Source organism: Rhea americana, unplaced genomic scaffold (genome assembly GCF_003343005.1).
Source record: "Rhea americana isolate MKP2758 unplaced genomic scaffold, rheAme1 scaffold_32, whole genome shotgun sequence".
Lineage (NCBI taxonomy): Eukaryota > Metazoa > Chordata > Aves > Rheiformes > Rheidae > Rhea > Rhea americana.
This window is the reverse complement of record NW_028186446.1, coordinates 429,396-455,140: the sequence shown is the minus strand read 5'-3', so window position 1 is coordinate 455,140 and position 25,745 is coordinate 429,396. Positions and strand designations below refer to the sequence as shown.

The window sequence follows — 25,745 nt, the reverse complement described above, 5'->3', positions numbered from 1 at the left end:
ACTGGACAGGAGGATATTTCACAGAGGGAGACAATGACAAACCATAACTTCCCACATTAGCAGATGCCCCGAAAAATTGGTTTTGAAAGGTTAAAAAATTTGAACCAGAACTTATCTTATACCTGAGGGAATGATACTGAATTAAAACCAAATCTTCATCTCAGTCATATCATTCTTCCTTTTTTTTCTTAGGAAAGCAGATTTGAAGACCAAGGGAGGAATGCATCTTTTTCCTCCCCTTGCAGGATTACTTCCAAGATGGCAATAATTTGAGATTTCAAAATTCTTCTTTAAAGTATCCTATTATAAGAGTGCTGCAGTTTATCACACCCCAAAAAGCACTTTCTTGTGAATAGAACATCAGAACAAGCAATGCAAAGAATAAAGCCTGAAATCATGATACCAAATTCCATAGTACATTTTTCATATTGTCTGCATTTCAAAACTTCGATGTTGATATTACCTTTCATTAAAAGCATTCACATTCAAATCCTTGAGGGAGTTCAAGAGTATTTTACCTCTACTACAAAGGTGTCAATAATATGATCCCGAGGCAGGAACCAATGGGCTACTTCTTCTTCATCCATTACAGGCGCAAGATTAAACTGCTTCAAGTAAGTGTTGATTAGTTCTTGCACTGCTTTAATATCTTTTTGTTCCATTGGTCTCAAACCTGAAGTCTTTGTGGCCTTATTTTAACAAAGGAAAAACAAATATTAAGATTTTGAAAGGCAAACTGTATACACTGCAAAGGCTAGAAGTAGGTTGCAGAGTGCTTGCTCTCCACATGCTATGCATTCATTATTAGCCTACTTTACCCCAGCCACCTARTTCATTATGCTATTTTACAAACTGCTTTCAATCAGAATTCCCTCTCTTGTAATTATTGAGACAGTCTGGGGCACTTCAATCTTTCTATTCCATTATTGGAACTACTTCATTTCTCCAGAGGAAGAGATGCTATTGACAACAGCCTAGACTTCACATATTTTGTATTCTTTTAAGGTCTGTCTATTTCTTATCTTTTTTTCTAAATTACCTAGGGCCCAGATGCAGAAACAAAACATAAAGCAATTTGTATATAAGAGGCTAATCTGAAGACAAAAGTATGTGATTCAAACTTACAAAAATTAAAGTCAAGTGAGAAACCAAAGTCAGCTGATAACATTTAATTAGAAATTGTTTAACAAAAAATTCCACCTTGCAAACTCCCTTGCTGACTCAACTTTTTGTATATACCCAACTGCTGTTAACAAAAAGCTTCTCAACTTACAGCTTCCTGAAATTAAAAAGCTAAAGTATTTTAATAAGTAATTTACTTGACTTTAAGCATCAAAAGGGGAAAAACATACTCTCAGTACTACATGATTAATGTTTAAACAAGTAAATATGATTAAAGTTTTCCTCCAATTTCTGATAGCTTTCCTATGTATTTCCTTTTAGAGAGACAAAGCTCTGTTCTCTGTCAGAGTTCCTTTGTCTAAGCGACACGCTTGGGAAAGCAACAGGTTAATCATGGCAAAGTCAATTCCAGTGCAGCCAGGTAGCGATTTAATTACTGGAAATCTGAAATTAGCATAGCTGATTATGCTCCGCTCAAAAGGAATCGGGGGAAGGGGAGGGAGGAGTGGTATTTATTCACACAGTCTGAGAGTCAGCCTCCAAATGAAAAATCAAGTCATTTTTGCATGTTTTGCCACAGTTCTCTGCTGTGTGTTACATTTCTGTCTTGCTACATTTCTGAGCAGCCTTAAGACTATGGAGTGTCTCCACAAGAGTGTGTCTTTTAGACTTTTAAGTGCCTTGAATCCGTTTTCACTTGACGTGTCTGCATGATGCTTGCTATACTATATGTAGTTCCTAACCTTCTTATGAACTACAATATGAAAGGTTAACTTCTGCTTCCTCCAAACCTCCCCTCTTCTCAAGCTGTACACTGGARCACAATGGGAGAAAAAGCAGCTTGGCTGGAACATCTTTATCCCCCAGCAACTCTCAGAACAGCCATAAGTGCTCCCTGAAGTGCAAAAAGTGTCCTGATCTGATACGGAATTTATTTTTCCATGCCACATATCAAGCCTCACTGAGCAAGTATCAATGGCAGCATCCTAGCTCAGGGGGCAGATTCCATCAGAAGAAAAGATACAAAACCAAACACATTTCTGTCCTTATTCTGAACACAGACAAATTTTATCCCTTTTCTGAAAAGTCCTTGCTCCTAAAAATGCTTTACTTTTAATATCTATATACACATTCACAAAGACAGCCTTCCACAAAATCTCAGTGAGGGTGATATTTTATTATTTAATGACTATTTTATTTACTATTTCTGAAAACCTTTGTAGTTCAAACTGTATATGTGATAAGGAAAGATTAATTCTTCTAAAAGGGAGATGAGCTCCCAGTGGCAGTGATATTCCAAGGACTTTAAGAAAAGAGGTTAGAATGCAAGAAATGGTGCTTGGGTGCTGAAGGACATTAAGGTGGTCGTTAGGAAATTYTGTTTTAGGACACTTTGGCCTGAATGAACCAATCTGGGTGACAACTGTTTATGCTAACAGCCTAAGACTGAGGATAAAGATTCTCAAAAATACTTAAGCCCTTACTTAGGGGAGAAGGAAAAAAAAACAAAACAAAAAAAACAAAAAAACAAACAAACAAAAAAAAACCCCACCACTCCAAAAGCAGAAAAAAACTACACAGAAAAAGCTTTAGCCCAAAGATGAAACTGTCTTTATTTTCAGTGGGAGAAAGTCCCAATTTCCCCATCTAAAAAATGAACAAACAAATGAGACACGTGGACTCCTAAGCCACTTGGATGCTTTTAAAATTCAGCTTTAAAACTATATATGTGCATGTCTCTTTAGAATATGTTTTCTCTAGTTACTTTTTCTTTATTGGGTATGATGTATTATTTATGTTCCACAACTTCTTTTTCTGTTAAAATCTGAGTTTTATGATTTAAGAAGATGATCAGGATACAACTGTTGGGGTCTCTAATGACTTCCTGCCAGCTACACATTTTGAACAATAAACAGAATTAGGTACATGAGGTGAACTACTCTTTCCTGTATTGTTTCCATGAGAAACAATACTGTATTTGCCACAAAAACCTCTATTTGGAATTTTCTACTGGACTTTTTAGACTATTAAAAATGGTTTTAGATTTGACAAAAGCTATATTTAGTTCTCCAAGATTAAAAACTAATTAATTTGGTTATTAATTCTGAAGCTCTGAAAACTGCTGCCCTGCACGCCAGGGAGAAGGTGCAGCCTGTACAGGCACAGGTAGCAGGTGGGCAGCCCGGGAAACGAGGCTCCTTGGCTGCAGGGTGCAGCCTGAGCCCCGCGCCGGCTTTAAACTGCGGAGGGCTTAGTGTATTACTCAGATATACCAGTAACCAGAGAGCCTACAGCACCAAGCTAAATATAACCAACAGATACAGTTCTCCAAAGGCAGATAAATCACTACAAAGTACTGGGTGGGGAGAGGCGGAAGAGAAAAGGGAGAGTTTGTTTACATCAGAGGGGTTTACTACTATGGCTCAAGGTAAAGCAGAGCCTGTGATCCTTCCAAATAGAAAAGCAGCTTTCACATGCAAAGAAATTGCTTTCAGATACATAGCTCAGACTACCTTTGGTAGGCTATTATGGCCATGAGATTTTAACAGCACACCTCACTACAGCCTACASTACTGACATAGCTCTTTGACAAATACAGCTGACCTAATTCAGCTCTGCTGTCAAACCACCCTATTTCTCCCATTCTTCTATTTCTTCCCTGTCCCTTGCACCAGCACTGGTATTTATCTCATTCAAGAATAACCCTCATCCAGGGTTCTTCAACTGGCACAAAAGGATTCACATATTTTGCAGGTTTAGGTGCTTGAACCAGTTCATCATGAAACCACACGACTACCAATACCAGTGCACAGGAAGGGGCAAGGACAGGAAGCGTAACTGTGGCACTGCCCCCTTCCAGTGGTTTGCCCTGTCAAGGAAATGCATCCTAAGGCTTTTTGACAGCCTAGCTATTAGTTCAAATGTGGAAAAAATATTTTTAACTATTCTAGGTATGCCAGCACCTTTTTTTTTTTTTTTTGGCCAGACCAAACAAATAAACAGTACCCAACATTCTGAAGTGGCTTTGCTGAGTCTGCTCATCACAAAAGAACATTTTCTGACAGAACAGGAAGAGCTGTAAGCTAAGGTGGAATTAATCAATCCCACCATATTCAACCGATTTTCAGATAGACTTTTCTGAGAACTTTAAGATATGTAGCATTCATTTTCTATTTCATCTTTTAGCACATGAATCATACCTAGAATAATTCTATGCATCTTCAACTCTATTCCAAATGTTTATAGAGTCAAGGTTTCTGTTTGTTTATTTTTCTTTCTTTAAAGGGTTTTGGGGTTAACATTTTATATTTTCTCGAGATACAAATCTATACTTCCAGCAATAGTCTCCTCTGTTTAGTATAGCCCTTATGGTCTTTTTCTCCATCCAGAAATATTTTTCTATGTCCTGCAAGCACTGCCTTTTCACAGAAGAGCTTGTCCTGTCAGAGACAGATGGACAGTTATTTTGGGCCTCACAGTAACTGTGGGGATTCTCTAGGAGACACACTGCTTACGTCAGGAAGTCTGTAGAGCTTCATTGTTCTTTGCAGAGTCATATTTCTACTCAAATGTGAAAATTTCACCTCTACCAATTTTCTGGGGTTCAGTGATCGATGCCAATACCTGGAAATAAGATTAGTAATGACATTAAGAAATATTTTAAGTTTCAATTTCATATGCATCCATTTCCCTATTTTCTTGCACTGCTGTTCCCCTGTCCACTAGAACTGATTTCTAGCCAAGTCTGTATTGATGTCTAGAAGGGACTTGAGTAATCAAAATAGGAACAAGCTATAGCCAAGTAACACCTTCTAAACAAGCTTTTAATCACAGCATTTTGATTCTAAACAAATGCTTTAATTACTGAAATGAGTAATCACAGGGCAAAACATTTTAGTRCTTGCCATAACCCTGACAATCTCACCCTACATACATGGTAATATTGTTTTTGTTGCACAGACAAGACTGTCTGCTCATCTCTAAGTAGTTTGTTCTAGAGTCCTTGTCCTAGGAGATCATTGTGTAACAGAACATCCCTGGTTACTCTAAGACAACCTCCTTCCCTACAGAAACTTACAGGATTTCTGATGCTGATGGGTAAAAAACCCCCCACAATTTCAAATAAGAAGATTCATAGATCAGTACTCCACCCTATAAAAGGACAGAGAGCTAATACCACAAATTGAATGCTTCAGAATAGAAATAAATCCYATTCCAAGCAAAAAAAATATACTTGATTACACACACCTCTTCTGACATGGTAGTTTCCCCATCTTTATCAGATGGGGTCTTTATCAAGTCCTCCTTTCTCCAGGAAAGATCTTTTTGTATTAAAAAACATTAAAAATAAAAAAGGACCCCCAACACACACACAAACACACACACACTTTGTCCTTTGGGTTAGAGTCAAGTTCAGAACATTCACTTTCTTTTAATTTTTTGTTCTTATTGTTTATGTACAATGACACAGAATGCTCTTTAAGATGACTATTGTATAACCAGTATTATGATCATCATCTAGGTTACCTGCAAGTGGCCACAGGCTTGGGAAGTACCACTCCAGCAGTGTAAACAGCCTGAAAGATTCCTTCTAAGTTTACTCTTCTGGTTATTTCCCGAATCAATACAGGTGCTACCCGTTTAGACCTCAATTTCTTATGGACACAGAGAAAATTGATTTCTACCATTTTCTTCACACTAAAAGGAATTTGAACAGTGAAAGAATTAAAACAAAAACAAATMAAAAACAAATAACCCCCCCTACTGAACACTGCATATTTTCATTTACATTGTTTTAGTTTTCCAAGTTGTGACAGAATTCTAGATAATAAATCTGTCTGTGACAAAATACATCTGCAACAAGATACTAATATTCTATGATACTATGACCAAAATAGGAAAACTGTGCAATAGGCAAGCTGTGTCTAAAGTTTAAATACTCCTTTTTCAGAGCTCTTCCAAGGCTTAACTTGCTGTCTTTAAGATCCAGAATGGCAACCAAGCACATGCTAAGCGGTAACGTAATACTCCACAATTTCTGGTCACTTTGCAATTGTCCATGTATGAAGACCTGATCAAAGAAGTCCAACCAACCAGGTATTCTTCAAATACTTTTCATCTGAGTCAGAAAATTCTATGTCATTATCTATATCATCCATCAACACGAAAAATCATTAAAAGTCTATTACTGGTTTTCATTGTAAAGAGCTCATAAGTTTTTTGTGAGAGGAGGAACCTCTCTGCTATTTACAAAGGATTCTTCTAACTCTTTATGGTCAGTAAGCCTACTTTTTTGTAAATTCCCCATGGCAATGGATCCTAGTTTAAGATTTACTTCATGTTGTTTTTCTTGTACAAAGACAAAAGCGATGGGACACTTTACCTGTCATAAATACGAATGTTTGCAGGGATGGCACTTATAAACCCTACCAGCTTTTTGTTTGAAGACACTCTTACCCCACAATGCCATTGGGGTAACCAACCTGGAGGACGTAGCGCCCTAGAATTGATGACAGAAATAATTACAAATTACTGCCTAAGAAGATGTAATAAAACACCCTTCTTTGCACTCCAGCCAGAGCAGAATGTGGAACTTGCTACTCACCACAGAAGAAATTCAGGTGAATAATCAAACCTAAACATATTATCATCATCTTCTACGTAATTCTCATTTAACAGTGTGTATAATTCCTTCAGCTGAAAACACACATGAAAAAACCCAAAGATTTATCCACACACATCAATCCAATTATACTTCAATGATTTTAGGCACATATGAAAATTGTTTTACTTACAACTTCAGCATTGCTAAGATCCAATGTGTCCCACATAAAACCCTGTGGCAAAGAATATGGCTCTAAGCGGACGTTGTCCTTATCTGGTTCAATTGCACCATGCGAAGTAATAACTTCATCTTTCAAGTCAGGAGGAGAAGGGAGAAAAAAAAGAAAAAGAGAGAGTTATATTGCTAGCTTTCTTGACATTTCTCAAAACAGTATTTAACTCACATCACATGTTTTCTAATAATGATGAAATAGGAATATGAACCTTTTAAAAATTAGTAATATTACTTTACACTGCTTCTCATTCATATAGATCACATTCAAAGTGAGCATTATCTCAGAGTATCTGTACCGAGACATAGAGCTAATCTACCCCAGCTGATATTCAGTATTTCATAACACAGAACACCAAAACATCATATGAAAAGCACYTAGTCAGCCATTAAACCTATGGTCTCAACATGAGAAAATAGTATACTCGTAGTTTACTATGGCCTAGATCCTATTTCCAATTAACTYGAATAGACCTGAACTCAACAGTATTACTTGGAAGCAGCAGCATGACAAAGCCAGGGCATTTAAAGACTGCAGGTGAAATATGAAACTTGTTCCAAAATTTCAACAAGAAAATATACTTTCTCCTCCTCCCCAATTTTACAACCCCAGTCCCTCAGTATAAACAACTAAACAAACAGAAACCTTTTTTTTTTGTGGGAATGTTTGTCAACTACTAAACATTCGTTCATCAGTACTGACCCTTGCCAAATGACAGCCAACCCTGACAAATAAATATTATCTTCCAAACTGGACAGCAGGCCATCATTACCAGCATCCTTATGCAAAACTCTGGAAGCACCAACAACCTAAATGCTACTGCTACTACATGGCAGACTTGGCCTAATGGTATAAATTAAAAGGATTTACTGCTAACAGCCTTTAATTAGAATGCAGATAGATTCTGAAGCAAGTTTAATACAGATCCCTACAGCTATGTCTTGAATCAACAGTTTTTTTTTCCACCTGAACATATTCAGCATATCAAACAGTGAAGACTATGTTCATTCAGCAGGTCAGGAAAAGAGATAAAATAAATAAATAAATTCAACAACAGGATCAAGAAGTGATTCAGAAATACTACTGAATAGAAAGTCTATCAGCCAAATTCAACAAAGCTTATTTGCACTGAACAGCCGTAACGGTTTTTAGRACTAATCCATTGATCCTTTCAGGCTGGCAAGTGACAGACTCATTTCTACAGAGCTGCTTTAAGATACATTGACCACCCTGAACTAAATTTCTGGAACTGCAGTGAAGACACCTGAACTAGCTCTGAAAAAGTTTCCTTATATTCAAAGTATTTTTTGATTTGCACATCAATTTTTTTGCTAGGCTTTTCCTCTAACTAGGCATGATTACTGTCATTAGTTTACAAAGCTATCTGGATGGCATTTGTAYGGAGAAGACCCAGAGAAGGTCAGTTCAATCTTCAAGAAAGCACTGCATCAGGTACTCTGCTCTGGATTTCTCTACACAAGGAAGTCAAGGGAAAATGGAATCGCTGTGGATTAAGCTATAGAAATGGATTAATGTGAAATGCTGGCCCATGGAGAGACAGAGAAAATGCTCTTGTCTCTACCGTATTTCTGCTTATTCTACACAAACATCTGCCATGGAGACAAACCTTCAGAATAGAATGAGGACACTGCGCTGAGATCGCTCTATTTGTGGGGTCCTCAAGTTTCTTCGGCATGGAAGAACTAGAACAACTTAACGTGCAGGCATGAGAGGGGAAGAAGAAGGTGGAGATAACTCAAAAAGAGCAAGAGAGTCAGCAGCTATCTTCTCCAGCACAGACTGACTGAGATACTACCAACTGTGTATATACAGAAATTAGATCAGTATACTCATCTGCTAAGTTTCTTACAAAATTAAAGGCCAGGAGAGGTCACCTTGGCATCTCAATTGTTACCAAGAACAGAGAAGGGACTCAGAATGTATGTCTTCAGGAACTGTATATTGTGGAGGAAGCAAAGGAACAAACAGCAGTAAAAGTGTTCACACGTAAGAAGTGCCGTTATGCACTTAAACCTGCATGAAAAACAGTGTAACCTACATCGGGGAGTCATTATCTCTCTAACAGTAGTTCCATCAGGGCAGAGGGTAGGGGGAAGAGTTTTCTCYTGTCAGTATTTAATACATTTCTTTTTTTCCACAGAGTGGAAAAGACCTCCAGGTTCTATTGTTCAAGGCCTAAAATATATAAAGAAATGTTATCAATAGCATATTTCCCATTTTTATACAGAACCTCAGAATGAGATTCGTTGACACTATGTTTTGTTACATACCATTTTGGAGGGCAAGCACTTCCCTAGTGAACACCAAGAATTCCAAATAAACAACATAAAAGATTAAGGAACTCTTAACGCATCCAGTCCAACTTCATATCTGTGTTTTAGAACATGCCACACAATTGGCATGCATTCTTTTAGCAGTCAGTAAGACAATCTTATGCCCAGGCCCAGTTAAACTTACTAAGTTTAGGTACAGGCTGTGTATCCCAAAATTGGTATTTACGTTTGGTAGCCTCATCAATGTTCTTTGCTGGGCCTTGGCATGCAGAGAGCAGCTCCATCGCTCTCTGGATGTCCTGAAGCTTCTGCATTGGAATGGCTGGATTCTGCACACAGAGACAAACAGAAGAGACTTATTTACTGTGCTTACCTTGAACAAGCAGTACAAATGTGTTTGTTTACTGTTCTGTTACRTGTTATTTCATAAACCTTCCTCTTCTCATCACAGGTAATTTAGGTATAATCTTTTGGGAGCGTGACGGTGGAAGACAGGKGGGCAACAGACAGACAGCTTCACAAAAGACTTAATAGTTTTGAGAAGTACTTGCATTTGAGAAGTGCTTGCATTTAACTGTGAAACTTCAGTGTTTAACAYGGATACTGTAGTATTACAGCAGTATACCAGTATCATAATGGAAMTCTTATTAACCACTCTCCCAATGGTAAGACAGAATAAACAGCAAAAAGAAGATTGGCTTAGATACCTAACAGTCTAAATACACTATTCATAATAAACACAAAGACCTCTGATGTTGTACTTTACACATACACTATAAATATCATTTAAATTCAGCACAGTTCAATATTTCAGTTACACTGTATTACTACAAACATCTACTTTTTAATCTCAGATTGTCTGTCTTCTATTAAGCTTGCAARTATCATATTAGTTACCTTGGTTCATTGCACCACATGTAGGAGTTAACCATCTTGCCCCTGCTGCCAGTGTGTCAACATTCACAACTAAAGATAACTGATGGAAGCAGATGTAAAATAAAACAAGCTTCCACTTGAAAATAGAAAAATCTTTACATATAACTTATTTGAAAACTACAGAACTAAAGCCTGGCACTCTTAAATCATCAATTTTGAGCATTCTGATAAAGTGCARCTGGAATGAGAATTTTACCTGCTTATGAAATTAAGAGGAGTACTAGGAACTGACTTCTAATTCTGAAGTGATTTTTCTGTTTTTTTTTCTTCTTCTCCCAAGTAAGTCCTGTTCTGACGCATACTAACAGCAGATACATGTTTAGCTTTTCCCAGATTTTTAAACACAATAAATACTTTTGATGGAATACTCTCAAATGTATTGGAAAATCTGAAGTATTTCTGGATAGAGTATTCAAGCCAGCTGCTTTTTTGTTGTTTATCAATGGATCATCATTTCAGTATTTAATTTTCTTTCTGAGATTGAATTCAAAGWGAAAAACCACCACAAACTACATGTAAAATGATGTAAAATTTCATTTAGAGGAGCAGCTACCTTCAGTCTCCTTAGTCTCAAATCAAGTAACTCCTTGTATGTAGTTTAAGCAGGCCATCACTTTCTATTCATAAATACTCTCTCAACTTTATGCAATTTTCTTCTGTAACTTAAGTATTGCAAAATTTTACTTCTAATTGTGCTTTAAACAACTGTCAGCTGTTGTGAATTAATATATTTACATACTTTCGATAGTTCAATAAATTAGGTAAACACTATTGCAGGGTAAAAGGAAAAAAAAAACCTTACTCTATTTCTGCATTCAAACCACAGTGACATTAGTTACTTTTCGCACCAAACTAGTTTGTCTAATACAAACACTTCCAATGCCACAAGAAATATTCTGAATTCTTATGAGTGGATTAAGTAACCATACATAAATACTGACATGTTGAAATTTCTATTTTGTACTTTTTTTTAAAAAAAAAGTCTCTAATATAGTTTCTCTATTAACAAGGAAAAAAAGATCTATCAAGATCTTAACAAGTACCTGTGAAATAAAAAGTTCATCCTTTGATTCTAAACATGACATAGCTAGGGACATCAGGAAGACTTTCCTCTTCTTTCAAGAGGTTGAGAGATTAGCATAGCTAATAGATTTACTTTCAAACCCTTTTAGTCTCCTTCCTGCCTGTGTAGGAAATACCTACACAGAACTTCACATGAATTGGAAAGAAGAGCGACAAGGCTAAGGTACTAGATGAATTTTTTGCCTCAGTGTTTGCTGGCAAGATCTGAGCCTGGATCTCCTGAGTACCTGAGTCCTGTAGCACAGTCCRAGAAACTTGCATTGCCCAGAGTAGAAAAGAGTAGTTTATGCGGGACCACACAGCAAATTAGTCTTGCACAAGCCCATGAGACTAAACAGAATGCACTTGAGAGTGTAGAGGGAACTGGCCGATGTCACTGCAAGGCCACTCTCTAAGTTGAAAATTTTACAGCAATTGACAGAGGTTCCTTATGACTGTAAAGGAAAATATCACATGTATTTTCAAGAAGGAGGAAGATCCGGGGAACCAGAGACCAGACAGGTGTGCTTAGGATGGTTATGAAGCAATCCTCCTGGAAGCCATTTCTAGTCACCTGAAGGACACTGAGTGACTGGGAACATTCAGTACAGATTTACCAGGGGAAATTTTACCTGACCAACATCACCATCTTATACAGTGTGATGACTAGTTCTGTAGACAAGAGGAGAAGAGTGGATGTTATTTACCTTGACTTCAGCAAGGCCTTTGGCAAGGTCTCTTGTAGCATCCTTATCCAGTTCATATCTCACCAATTTTGCTATAAGTGAATGTTAAGGTAGGTGGAAAACTAGATGAACCATCAGGCTCAGTGAGCTATCATTAGCGGTACAAGGTGTACCTGGTGGCCAGTTAATGGCAGACTCCTTCAGAGGTCAACACTGTTTAATGATCTGGAAAACATGACAGAGTGCTTTCTTTGCAAGTTCACAGACGATACATAGTTGGGAAGAGTGCCTGATATGCTAAACTGCAGAGCTGCTACTCAAAGCAATCTTTAAAGGCTGGAGAAAGAAACCTTATGAAGTTCACCAAGGACAAATGCAAAGTCCTGCATCTAGGACAGAAAAACTCCATGAACAGCTCAGGCCCACACTGACTGGCTAGAAATCAGCTTTGCAGGAAAAGATTTGTAGGTTCTGGTGGACAGCAATATGAACATGAGCCAGCAGTGTGCTCCTGAAGCAAAGAAGGCCAACTGTCTACTTGGCTGTGCCAGCAAGACTGTAGCCAGCAGATCTTCCCCTCTGCGTGGCACTCTTGAGATCACATCTCACAGTTTTGGGCTCTCCAGCACAAGACAGACATTGACATAGCGGAGTAAGTCCAGTGGATGACCATCAAGATGATTAGGGGGCTGAAGCACATATGTACAAGGAGAAACTGAGACAGCTGGCTTTGTGTTATGAGGAGACAGATAGGAAGTGGGAAAATCTTACTGATGTCTAAAACTACCTAATGGGAATATACAGAGAACATGGACACAGAYTCTTTTCAGAGGGGCACAATGGTAGGACAAGAAACAATGGACATAATGGTGGTCAAACACCAGAACAGGTTGCTCACGCACACTGTAGAATCTCCATCCTTGGACATATTTAAAATTTGACTAAACAACCTAATCCAGGCCTGAGTAATCTGATGTAGCTGGATCTGCTCTGAGCAGAAGATTGGTCTAAAAACTTCCAGAGGCCCCTTCCAACCTAAGTTATTTTACAACTGTATGCTTGTGCAGGTCATTGGCGATTGCAATAATCATAGATCTTACAAGTTTCTTTTGTCCCAGTGTGGGAAATCTACATCCCTGCAACATGTAATTGGTAGAGGAGAAAGAGTACCATCACAGAAGAGAACTGTCAGCTGTACCCTTACAGAAGAACAGAACAAGAAACAGGCCATCACACAGTGTGCATATATTTTCAGATGTGGGGCAAGACACATCCTAATTGTACTAGCCTCACCTTCATACAGGGAGACTCAAGAGGTCAAAATAGACACAGCCCAAACAGACTAGGATGCAGATGGGGCCTATTTGTAAGATGAAGAGATTTCTTTCTCAATAACATATGTTAAGTGAAGACAGAAAATGTAATCATAGTGTGAAAAATTACTAGTACACAATATACACATTGTGCATTTATGTGTATCTTGATRTGTACTTGATCCTCACGCTTTTTTTTAAAAAGGGTTTGCTTACAAGATACATTATTTGCAGCTTTACTTACTACTAATAAAAATCCATTTCCCCCTCATTTCATACTTCTGCTCACTGACATTTCCTCCAACTGCTCKTTTTTTACTTGCACATACTGAGAGCAGCAAAGATACCACAAAGAACCCCACACTATATTCCAGCTATATTTCACACTGAAAAGCATACGGAAGAGAGGATTTCAGTGAATAAGATGACTTCTAAGGATTGTGATACAGATGCTCAGATCACATGAGCAGAGAACTAAAGTATCTGCTCTACAACAATTCCCAGATGTAACTTTTTTTTGGTGATAAAGGAAAGGTTTTGAAGACTGTGATTCATGTAAAGGTGTTCTTTCCCAATAAAAATTCAAATGGTTAACAGATAAGTTATATATCATGTAGATATCTACAAAGTTAATTCACTTAGAAGTGAGAGACTAGAACATTTAAAAGTTTTGCAAATTCAGTCCTCAAATTTCACAGCATTTGCTAACCTTTAGTTAGTTGAAGCCACATCTCCATAGCATGTTAAAGCTGAAATGCCTAATCATAGCCCAATTAGCAGCTAGCAGACCAGAGAGAGGCTGCAAATCTGTCCTGACATTTCATGGGGAGAGACGGAAACAGGAATTACATGAACTAACACATGCTCCTGTGTCTAAAGCCAGCCCTGGAAAAAACAGGGATCTTATACTGCAGACAATGTCCTCCATGAGTCTCCTGACATGTATGCATATGAACTTGCAAAAAAACCAGAAGGTCCTGCTTTCCACCTCAATAATCCCCCCACCCAAAAGAAGATTTCAAAACTGGAATCCTATCCTCCAATGCTGTCACAGCTGGACCACCTGGTCTACTCAAGGATCACATATATCTTCCTAGTCAGTATACAACTGTTGAATACATTTACTGTAGTCAGACAGCAATTTGGCTTCAGCCAGTCAAATAAAGCGCACTACAAAGGCATATTAGAAGTAGGGAGGTGGGCAGGCCACAGCATAGGAACCGCACCCTGGTGGGCACTGACACAGGGATTTGGAAGGCAAAGCAGAAGGCAACTGACGTTGAGTTCCCTTCTCTGTGCAACGCTGAGGAAGGAAGTGGTAACACATCCCTTCTGAACAGGCACCCAGCATACCCAGAGGGATACTTCATCTCTGCATGCAGTACTGGGGAGGCTAGTACTTAGTAACTTTTTGGGGGCGGGCCAGCGGGAAGATACTGAAAAATTAATCAGGGTGCAAAGACGTACTATGAAGTTGTCTGTAAGTTAAAGAAAATGCTTTCTGCTAAGAGACATAACGATCCCAGTCTGTTTACTATACTAAGGATAGGAGATTATCAGCCTGCTATCAAAGTACCTTCCTAGGCAAAAGACACCAAGCAGCACCACATTGCAGAAAAAGGCATAAGCAGCAACAAAAGCTGAACCCAGGCAAGTTTAAGTGACAACTGTTAATCAATGTTAATCCAATATACTTCAGGAAATGGTTGTAAAAAAAAAGAAAAACAAAATACCCTAATAACTGCATTTAGTTACTCTACCTACCCTCTTGTCCACCCTTTCTCCATCCTCCCAACTCAAAAATTCATAACTGTATCCCAGATGATGCTTAGTCAATAAAAGTAACATTCACTTTAGTTTCATGACACAGGTATATTTCAAATGTATTCTATGTATCACTTTTTTAATTTCTTTTTTTTTCCCATTTTTTTAATAGAGTCAACATTCAATGTAACATATAGGACTTTGATTGTAAGGAGGAATCCAAATTCTATAACAAAGTCCCATGAGATAGGCAGTGAAGTGTCCTAAAGGTCACCTTAAGCACACAGTGCAGATCCCTAACAAGCACTTATTCCTGTGGTTACACTCACATCAATGTTGAARAAGTCCAATGCCACAAATGGAAGTGGGAGATGCCAAGGAGACTCAGTGTTCTGCTTTTCTGATCTTCTGACTGCTATACTTGTTTACATCCTCAGCCCACCACAACATCCATTTTTCAAAATCATCATCAACAAGTTCATAAGCTCCACTAAGTACTACCTTACGTTCTTGCATATATTCTCTTAGATGCAAGGTATATAATATCCCTTTCTACTAAAAGATTTTGTAAAACTCCTTTCTCCCAAGAGCAAGCAAATGATAAAAGTCTTTTTTCTTTAATACATTTCAAGCATCACAAGGAATACGCAATTAAAATATCCCTTTAGCTGCAGAGAAAATAAATGTACTTTTCCACACTGACCCAGCTCCACATTCAAAGGCAGTTTTGAAAAATCCAAAACAGAATAGTTTTCTAAGACAGAAAAACTCATCTACTTGTCAATGTCTATTCTTGAGAACTCAGCTGAGAGCAAAGCAAACCAACACCGTCACATTTGGAACTGGAAAAAAAATGTATAAAAACAGTGAAATGGTTTAACTGCCTACAGCTTGAGAGAAAAACTTGTGATCTTCTCTTCTATGCCTATAAAWCAGAAAGCTTTGTAACATTTCTAACAAACTGGCTAAACTTTTCATGCCAGTAAAATAATTATCATGAACATCCCTGTAAGTAAATAGCRTAGGACAAGGATAAGCTTCCCCACTTGTAAGACACAGGTGGGACACAGTGTAGGCCAGAGGAAGGATGTAGAAGACTGCAAGGTCCTGAGGACTCAAATCACCTTATACATGAAGTCAGAAAATTGAAGCAGCTTCTTTCTAATGCAATTAGATGTAACAAACAGAACAATAAATTTGGTCAGTAGAAAACAAAAGAACTCCCACCAGTGAAATATATCTTCATGGTAATATTAAAAACTGAGCTTACTCCAATTATAAATGAATTTGGGGTTACTTGGTTATTGCTTGCAAACAAAATTCATGTAGCAATTCATGCCACATGCTTTAGAGAAAAGCAATACCAAAGAGCATGGTGAGATTAAGAAGTATTTAAGATCTCTCTACATATTTTAGAGCTCCCTGCGGCCACATTTGCCCACTGAAAGCAATGGAGATAACACAAAAAAGATTTATATGGACAACACAAAACCTATCAGTGTTAACAAAGCAGCACAAAACTTCCTAAAATTACTTGATAGCCCATTGTACCTGACATCTCACAGGATTAATGGCACTACTGATAATAACAGAGAAAGTTTCTCTACATTAGTCTGAAAAAGCAAACATAACTATTTCAACACGCTCAATGTTCCACGAACTTTCTTACCACGAACTTCTATAACTGAAGTTATAAACTTCAGTTCTCAGGCTGAAATTTCTCTTGAGATAAAATCGGTATGTTAAAAAGTCAAACCATATTGTTCACTATTTATTTAGAACAAGGCAGTCAAAAATACATAGGCAATGCTTTCCTATCACAAAGCCTACAAAGACTGCATGTCCCCTCATGTAATTTTGCATTCTTATTTACAGCAGAGGCCTTTCAGATGACAAAAATTTGTATCTCTGCGTTAGAGATGACTGCATTTTGTGTTAGATGACATGCTCAAATTAGACTCCAGTTAGCAGGTGCACCTCAGATAAGATTTCCCTGCAGACTGGTCTGTGGGTTTGGGTTTTTTATTGGTGAGGAAAATGCTAGAAGACAGCATCATATGTAGTATAACCATCAGCATAAATTTACTCATCCTTCCCTCCTACTGGTGGTGCTTTTTGTGAAATAGCGTTATGCTGTACAAGTATCTGAGAATGCACTAAGCTGCATTAGAATGTGGCTAAGCTAAAGGCAATTTATCAAACAATAAATATTTAAAAAACATTACCACTCCAGGTTAGGATTCTCTGCTATAAAGATTCCACTAGGCTAAATTCTAACTGATTGGGATGGGGGGAGAGAAAGACAAAAAGACAAAACAACACCTCCTCTGCTTTTCTCGCAGTACACCACCTCAGTGATTACAMTGACTCTCCAGCTAGCTTCATACAGGCTGCAAACACCAGGACTTACCATGCTTCTGTCTCTATTCAGAACAGTAATCTCAGCTACATCTGCTTAATTCAGACATGTGTTAAGGCAGTACTACCAACTCACTTTCACAAAAAGCAATGCAAATTAAAATAGAACAAGGCTCTCACTTTTGAAGGCTGTTGAATTTTAATCTCCTGGGAATCAGAAGCAGAATCTGATTTGGTGCCTCCAGAATTTGGTTTCTCCTTTTTTCTCTTCTGTTTCTTTTTCTTCTTCTTTGCTCCCAAATCCCCTCCAGGACTTCTGCCAGAAATTCAAAAAATACGCAATGAGAAAAAAAAATAAAATCAGTATCATCAAGCTTAAATTTCAAAACTTAAATATGGAAATTTTATAGCACTTTTATATACTAAAGCACTTACATACTAAAAATCTAACAAAAGTTTAAATATGAGGGAAAGGTTGGTGAAATGAAAGAAGGTGGGWAGAGGGAGTGTTTTGATGTAAACCTTCCTGAAGTAAGGTGTTTTCTAATTTGTTTTATACCCAGACTCCTGCACAATAGGGCTTTTTGACACAATAGTGTCAAATCGTGACACAACACAAGAGTCAGCACTCTTCTCAAGGCTATTACTCTGCACAAATGTGAAACRACCATTCCCGTATATATGGTAGCAGGTTCACCAGCCTAGAGAAGCGTTTTATTTAGCAAGCACCATTTTTGCAGAGAAATTGAGGCCAAAGACTTCAAGCAAGCAAGATATATATGGTAGGGGATGATTTCTCTTACACTTCTAAAAGTGATTGTTTATATTTTTGTGCGCAGAGACAAACAGAAACTCCGTATTTCCTTAATCACAGACCAGTTAACCTGCTTCACTATATTCACTTCTGAGAGCACCTTATTGGAAAGCCTTTATGGATTCAGAAGCACAATTTCCCCTGAGATTTGTGCATCCTTCTCAGAAAATTAATAACTATTAATGGCCCCATGTTTATTTCCCTTCATGCTCAGCCACCAGGGACACGTAAATTTGAGAATAATCCAATTAAAAACATTTTGTTTTCAGGGAAKTTTGTCTCTAATGTAAAGAGGATAAAAGTCTTGCTCAAATCTCAGTAAGAAACAGCATGAAAGCTATCCAAAAATCAGTACTAATCAGTTCACTTTAGTGACAAAGACATAGAGCATATATTGCACTCATGATTCTGGCATATTTCGGCTATTCATAATGCAAGCCCTTTCTTCTATAAGGAGATGCAAATGAACCAAATAATCAAGATACAGAAACAACATTAGTTGAGAACTTGCAAAGTGTGGGAGGTATTGGCCACTCTCAGACAGAAGGCAAATAACAAGGCAGTGAGTCAGTTAACACCAAATGCTCTCTGAAAGGTTAATCCCCTGACAAAAATGTACATACATAATGGAGCTCAAGACTAACATTAGGGTTCAGGCCCTTGGCTTCTTTCAGTGGAGGGGGAAAAAAAAAACCACACACACACAAAGTCAAAGCAACAAACAATCGCCTATTTTAAGTCTGTACGAGAACAGAAAATCCCCTGATCAGATATGACACAGGCAAACCAAAGAAACAGAACTCAAACGAACACGAAGTTTAAGAACAGCACATACAAGGGCCATGTTTTTCCGCTGTGATATGCTAACTTGCAAGATCGCGATGCCCTGTCCTAACAGCTACGCCTTGTCCGAGCCGAAATCACCAGAGCTAAGAAAACATCCAAACATCCAACTTGAAGGCCCAAATCCTGCAATTAATCAAAAATGCAACTAGCTGAAGACTCATTTTTGTGGCATTATTGTTCTGTTAAAACTACCTTTAGTGAAGGACTGATCCTGAGAAGCCCTTAACGTTCACAGTTACATTAGATTAAGTTACGCTACAAGATAAAAAAAAGAGATGGAGAGGTATAAATATGGGAGCTTTTCGGATCACAGCCAAGCAGTTACCCAAAAGATAACAGTGCAGCAGACCAAACAACCACCCAGGGGAGAAAGGAACATTTGAAATATTTACTTGAACACTGCAAAAGCTGAAGACTGAGTTGCAGAAGTGAGTCAAAGTTTTCTGTTGTAGACTGAAGATACTGCCTAATCACCTAGAGACCCTGCTAAAAACCCCTTCTATGCTTTTCAGTTTAAGAGAAGCAATTTTAAATCTACTTGAAGGCCTGTATACCACGCCAACAGATTATATATAATCTAAAGGACAGGCCCAGAGGTTATAACATGAAGCTTGGGGGGGGGGGGGGGGAGAAGGGGGGAAGGAGGAGAGGGGAAAGTCCCTCTCCAACCTCTACCCTGCACAAGACAACTCACTTTTTCTAGGACTTCCCCACCTCTGGCAAAACTGAAACAAAAGTACAACAGAAAGTTATTTCAGTTTCACCAAGATTCACTTAAAAAGGTATCGCTTTGCCTGCTCTGACCCGTCCATAAACTTGCCTTTTCCCCTAACATCTTGCGTACAACAACAAAAACCCGATGCCGCTGTGTCCTTCACCTGACCCACAAGGGCTCTGCCGCTGGACGCGTGACTCCGCTGCGCGCTAGCGCGACGGCTGCCGCTGCCCGCGCGGGCGCCGCGCCTCCAGCCGGCTCCGCGCGCGGCGGGAGCGGCTCGCGGCCCGCTCCCCAGGCGCTGCGGCGCACACGGCCCTCCCCGGCGCTACCGCAGGGTCAACGTTTTGTTTAGTGTAGTGAAATAACGAAGGACTGCACCCAAGAAAGAAGAGGGGGGGGAGAGAAAGTTTGGCAGCTATGGAGAAAAAGCAGCTTTGCCAAGCTTTACTAATGTTATCCCCAGTTAAACTGTACTTTTACCAGGATAATCTTAGTTTGTTCTTTGACCAGCTCAAGGTCTTTTTCATACAGAAAAGCTTATTTTTAGAAGGAAAAAAGGGAAGATGAAGCTAAATTGCTGAGAAAGATACCTGGCATTTAAAACCACTCATTTTTTAAAAAATCTACTTGAAGTTGGGGAGAGGAAATAAGTGTTTCGGTTTCYTATTCATGACTCCAGCTGTAAAATAAATAAAAACAGATTTAGCAACTGTAAAAGTGTATGGAATTTGCCTGAATAACTTTCCCTTCTTCTTTCTCCTATGTTTTCTAGACTACGTATCTTCCCAAACCCTGGTTTTGGTCTATGACCTTCACTTTTAGAACTTTCACACTGCCTATTACAAATAAATATTTGTATCTTTTGTCTGACAGGTTATCCAGAACAGTTCTTTACATGCCACCTGCTACTCAGGTCAACCTTTCATTACTGGTATAGTCCATGGACTATAGAGAGAGAATTTAGAGAGAGCTCAGTTTGTCCCCCAACTCTTCYGGCACACCTGCAGCACAGAGACTCGGCGGTGGGGGCATGCATGCTGAATAACCAGGCCTGTCCGACACAAGTTAGAAACAGACATATTGGGCAAGCGAAGCAAAAAGCAAAACAAATCTCAATATTCTTCATCCTTCTCATACTCAGCCTTGAACAGAATAGAGATGCTTTAAAACTAGGAGCAAAAATGGCTGGGAAGGGAGGAACGTTCTTGCTCTGTGCGTAGCTATTACACCAGACGTGACAGTACAAAGAATATGCAACAGTAACAAAACTAATAGCAAAGACTCCAGTTAAAAGTCTTAAAAAAACATCTTGTGTGCTTACTAAAAATCTGACTTGTTTGCCTGTTCAGATACACCTATATGACTCTAAAAATAAGTATCTCTTACTTTGTCTTCAAATTTAGGAGAAAACTACCTTTACCCTTTTACAAAAGATGATCTTCAAAGTACAAAATCTCTTTTCACTAACTACCCCRCTACAGGTGAAGTGATACAACTTTTGAGTGCAGGTATACGAGAACAAAAAGCACATGTCAGAAGGCRGATAAGGATATGCAATTCAGTTTGTGGCTATGTCTTGCTGTCAGGTCAGGAAACATATATTTTCACGCATGGGGTTAACACATCTGCCCCAGTTCTGCCTGGCACATGGGCCAGGCTTGGCTGCACTAACAAGAACAGCCAGCGATGGCCAGGGCGCGGAGCCGACTTCGCCAGTCTAGCAGAGCTGCACCTACGCTAGGGGCACTTTGCTGACCGGAGCATAACCCTGCACACCAGAACATCCCCAGTGAGGACGTGGTCCATGGCACTTCTCACTGCATCCGCCCTGGTGATTTATCAGTGTGATGAATAAGAAAGACATGAGGCTAGCACCAAAGCAACCTGCAAACTAAGCCTCAGCAAAGGCAAAAGAAAAGTCAAGAGATCTTGCTCTGTGCCAGAGAAGATGCAGCTCTGCCACCAAAACAGGCTGTGGGCTTGCCTTTGCCAAAGTTATTCAGGCCCACATTTTTGCCTGCAAGTTACACATGTAAGCCCATGATCCCACCCACATACCTTTCCACTTATGTACACACATCTGGTGTTTTGCATAAATGTGAAAAAAGACTTCTGCTTCTCCCAGTGTGCATTTTTTTTAATCTGAAAAATTGGAATATCTGCTGCATTTGGGGAGGAGTGTAGCAAATGCTGAGAAACTTACTTTATGGTGCTTGGAACAAAATTATGAAAAGCTCAAATGCTCAAAGCAGCATGAGAAGCATTACAGTTATTCTACTCAGGTGGTCAAACTGTTTTGGCTCTCTTGTTTTTGATTTGAGATAATCTTTCCCAGGGAGTACTCTGCAGTGTTATTTTAATTGTCTTTTTTGGACACTAAAAGCTGCTTTAGCAGAAACAACTTTTTGTAATACCAACATCTGCTTTAAATTACATGGGGTGGCAATTTTAAGTTAGAAATGTCTCAATTTTAAAACCAAACATGTATTTCAGATGTTTAAGCTGCCAAGTCCTAAACCTGTATGTTTTTTCCCCCCTTCACCGTATCTTTTGTCCCTCTGTAAGAGAGGTYGCAAACTACAGTTCTGTGCACCCACCTATACATCTTTTGGATCATAAAATCAGGTTTCATGTATGTGGGCAAGACTGCAACAAACTGCAAGTTACACTGCTTATATCAGGGCTGTCCTTGACTCATACAGAAAATGAAGGCTTAAGTGCAAAGGACTTTCCCACTCCTGTATTAGAGGACCACCATTTAGAGAGAATAAAAAAGTACTCTGACCTGAAAGTTTTATTGTTAAATTGCTCAAATTTCACTGCTAAAACTACTATCAGCAATAACTGTCCTGGACTAAGGCTTAATTTTCATATATTTTAGTACTTGGAAATGCATGGTTTTGAGCATGAAAACCTACTAGTATACCTTAAACCCTGATGCAACAGATATTCCCCGAAGCTTAGCATGTTTTGTCTGCCCGCTCCTTTGAGCCCGTAAGGCTATACTCCAGGATTAAATCTTACCTGTCAAAACAGAACTTCTCCWCCAGTGCCTAAAAAAAGTTATATTAAAAATAAAAGTAGTACCATTTATAAAGCTGCTATTGAATGATAATCAAAGGAGCATGCTAGTAAAACATTCAAAGTAAATCATTACTGAAGGTTTGGGGGGGGGGACTTCTTTTTTTTGTTTAAAGGTCATTATTTTCCCCTTATCTATTTACAAAATATTCTCTGTTCTAACTCTTCCTATCACACAGTATAGGGAGCTCTTCAGGATGAGCTGAAAGCCTTCGCAAGACTAGGCGCAGCACGATGGATTCAGGTGCAATAAATACAATTTTTAGCTATATACACACTAAAAAAGCTATTTGGTAAACAGCACTTTATTATGAATCAGAACAAGTATAGCATAATGCATCTAGCAGGAACAAACTGCAGGGATGGAATAGAATAGCAGTATGAGTCACACAACATACATAATCTTGCATTTAGAAACAGGACCAGATACATAGGACAAAGACATTTGCACAGTTGAGAGCTAGCAATTGTTATGTTCTGCTGCAGTTATTCAGCATTCAAGCACATCCAAAAAAAAAGTAAACTAAAAATCAAGTCACACGTATATATACACACACACCATATCTATTTGTGGTCAGCCTTAAATAGGCACAATTTCAGATGTCAAGGAATAATTTCAAAKCAATTTCATTTATATTACAATCTTACTCTACTAAGACACACAGCACAGAGTCTACCTCTCTATTAGAAACTACAGGTTAAGATAGCATGAGATTAAATATTCATCAGCAGCAATGCAGACCACTCAGAATTTAACAAGTCATTGACACAGTCACAGTTTTAAGTTGTAGAACTGCTTATGAATTACTTAAGTATATAAGAATTAACCTGAAAATTTCAAAGCAAATTTTAAAGCCAGTGCAAAAATGAGTATGTTACAATAGGGAACATAGGTTCCTACTACCATGGGTTCATTTCCCAGACCTAGAATAGATCTTAAGATATTGTTGTTTCTGCTGTAATCTAAGATTTTTCTTTCCATTTGATGAAATTTGTTAATACTTCAGCCTGCAGATAAACAGTAACAAACAAGATTTTCAAAAATTATGAGATAACAAAACAGTAATTCAAAAATTAATACTAGACTTCATGCATCAGAAGCATGATAGGAAATTAATATCAAATATTTAGAGGCTTTTTTCTACTGCAATGACCTACCACTTATCTCATTATTCATCTTTGAATAAGTAATATGAGGTTTAAAGTGGCTTCTTTGAAATATTCTGAGATATTCAACAAAAATAAGTTTTGGAGAGAGTGGTGTGGTGTGATGTGATGTGATGTGGCCTACAGCCACACCAACTGTCCCACAAAGCTTAGAGCCCTAACTTTGAGTACAACAGCAAGCTCCGACTCAGAACATGCAAAAGTGCAATTCTTTGTTCCACTGCTGCTGCTTATTCACTGCTTCTGCACTCACTGTCAAAGCAGCCTGAGAGCTTAGCCGCAAGAYCAGACAACTACAGCTCGATCATGAAAACAAAAAGAAGAAAGCAGAGCAGGAATAACAACGTCAGAATGACTTCTAGACAGCCATTACCAAGCTACCAAACAATCCGGCCAGGCGTGTCAGGTTGGCTCCTTCAAAAAGCAGTAAGCAACCATGCTCAGTTCTTAGTGCTACATCTTTTACCAATCTGGGAATTAAACAGTGGCATATTTATGCAAACAAACATAACAAAAGCCCCAAGATAATWAAACATTATCTTATCCCTTTTGTCAGCAACCTAGCCTTATTTTACAATATTTTTGACATAATTATTCTAGCATATGTGCCAAAAATGTGCTGTTAAGAGTGGTAACCGAGGAAGTTTTTCCCTTTCCTGCCTTTTAAACAACTCAGCCCTTCTAAGTCTCTCAGATTTTTTCCTTGCCACATTGAAAATGCAGAGCTGCTTGTTGCCAAGCGAATTTGAGGGGCAGGAGACAACATGCAGCTTACAAGTATTCTGCATCCTCAAACATCAATCACCTTCAGAAATGCTCTCAACCAAACAAATCAGAAATTCACGGGGAAGATATGTGTGTATGTTTTGCAAATTAACCTATTTCTATTTCAGGTTACTTCAACCACTCCTAGTTGTGTCAATAAAGCATTTTCTCTTTACCAACGTATTTTCTAATCCCCCCCCCAAAAAAGTGAGTTTAAAGGAAGTCAATTTTTAAAATAGGTTCCCCTTGCTCCCCTCCCACTGAGGGCCCCAAACTGCAGAGGCAGCACCTTGCGCCCCTACGGGGCCATGGTTAACACGCTGCAATATCCATCAGGCTGCCTATCTTTTTTCTTTCTTTTTTTTTTCCCCTTCCCAAGCACCTCGAGGGGGGAAACAAAAAAGTCTGATCTGCAGCGTGGGAAGATTTAAGGTGCACAACGAGAGGAGAAGGGACTACAACAAAAACAYCAATACTTGCCACAGTTACTGTCTTGATAAAAACACACGCTTCAACTCTCCACGACGTGGATTTATAGCTAATATTGCTTTCCGGACAATAGATGACGTTGAGCAGGAGGAGCACCCTAAGGGGCACCGGGGAGAGGGGCGCAGGCAACGCCTGGGAAGGCCTCCAGGCTGGGGAGAGCCCGCGCCGCGGGGGCCCTTCGCGTGAGGGGCACCGAGAGCGCACGGCCACGTTCCCACACCCCAGCACCGCGACTGACGCCGGGGAGCTCCGGCAGGGGCACAACAACGGAAACAAAACAGAGAAAGCAAACAAAAAACAAACAAAAAACCCCCAACCAAACAAAACAACAACAACAACCCCCCCCCCAGAAAAGGCGGTAAATCCCTAACACAGCGAGGCAGGGTTCACCCTCCTGCGCGGGCAGCGATCACAGCACCAGCCCTGCGCTCCGGGCGCCTCAGGGGCGGCCGCGGCGGGGGCAGCGCTGCGCCCCGGCCCGGCCCCCCGCACC

General features: G+C 39.1%; 1 protein-coding gene across 1 annotated transcript in view; it reads right to left on the bottom strand.

The window, feature by feature from the left end:
• Nucleotides 1-25,745, bottom strand: part of NMT2 (N-myristoyltransferase 2) — a 43,123-nt gene that overhangs the window by 6,040 nt on the left and 11,338 nt on the right. Inside the window, exons 2-9 of the mRNA XM_085310561.1 lie at nt 17,553-17,688; nt 9,438-9,582; nt 6,918-7,036; nt 6,728-6,819; nt 6,506-6,622; nt 5,650-5,820; nt 4,638-4,746; nt 519-689 (exon numbers count right to left, since the gene is read on the bottom strand). Coding sequence (XP_085166687.1) covers nt 519-689; nt 4,638-4,746; nt 5,650-5,820; nt 6,506-6,622; nt 6,728-6,819; nt 6,918-7,036; nt 9,438-9,582; nt 17,553-17,688 — 1,060 coding nt within the window. The remainder of the gene's footprint in view (nt 1-518; nt 690-4,637; nt 4,747-5,649; nt 5,821-6,505; nt 6,623-6,727; nt 6,820-6,917; nt 7,037-9,437; nt 9,583-17,552; nt 17,689-25,745) is intronic.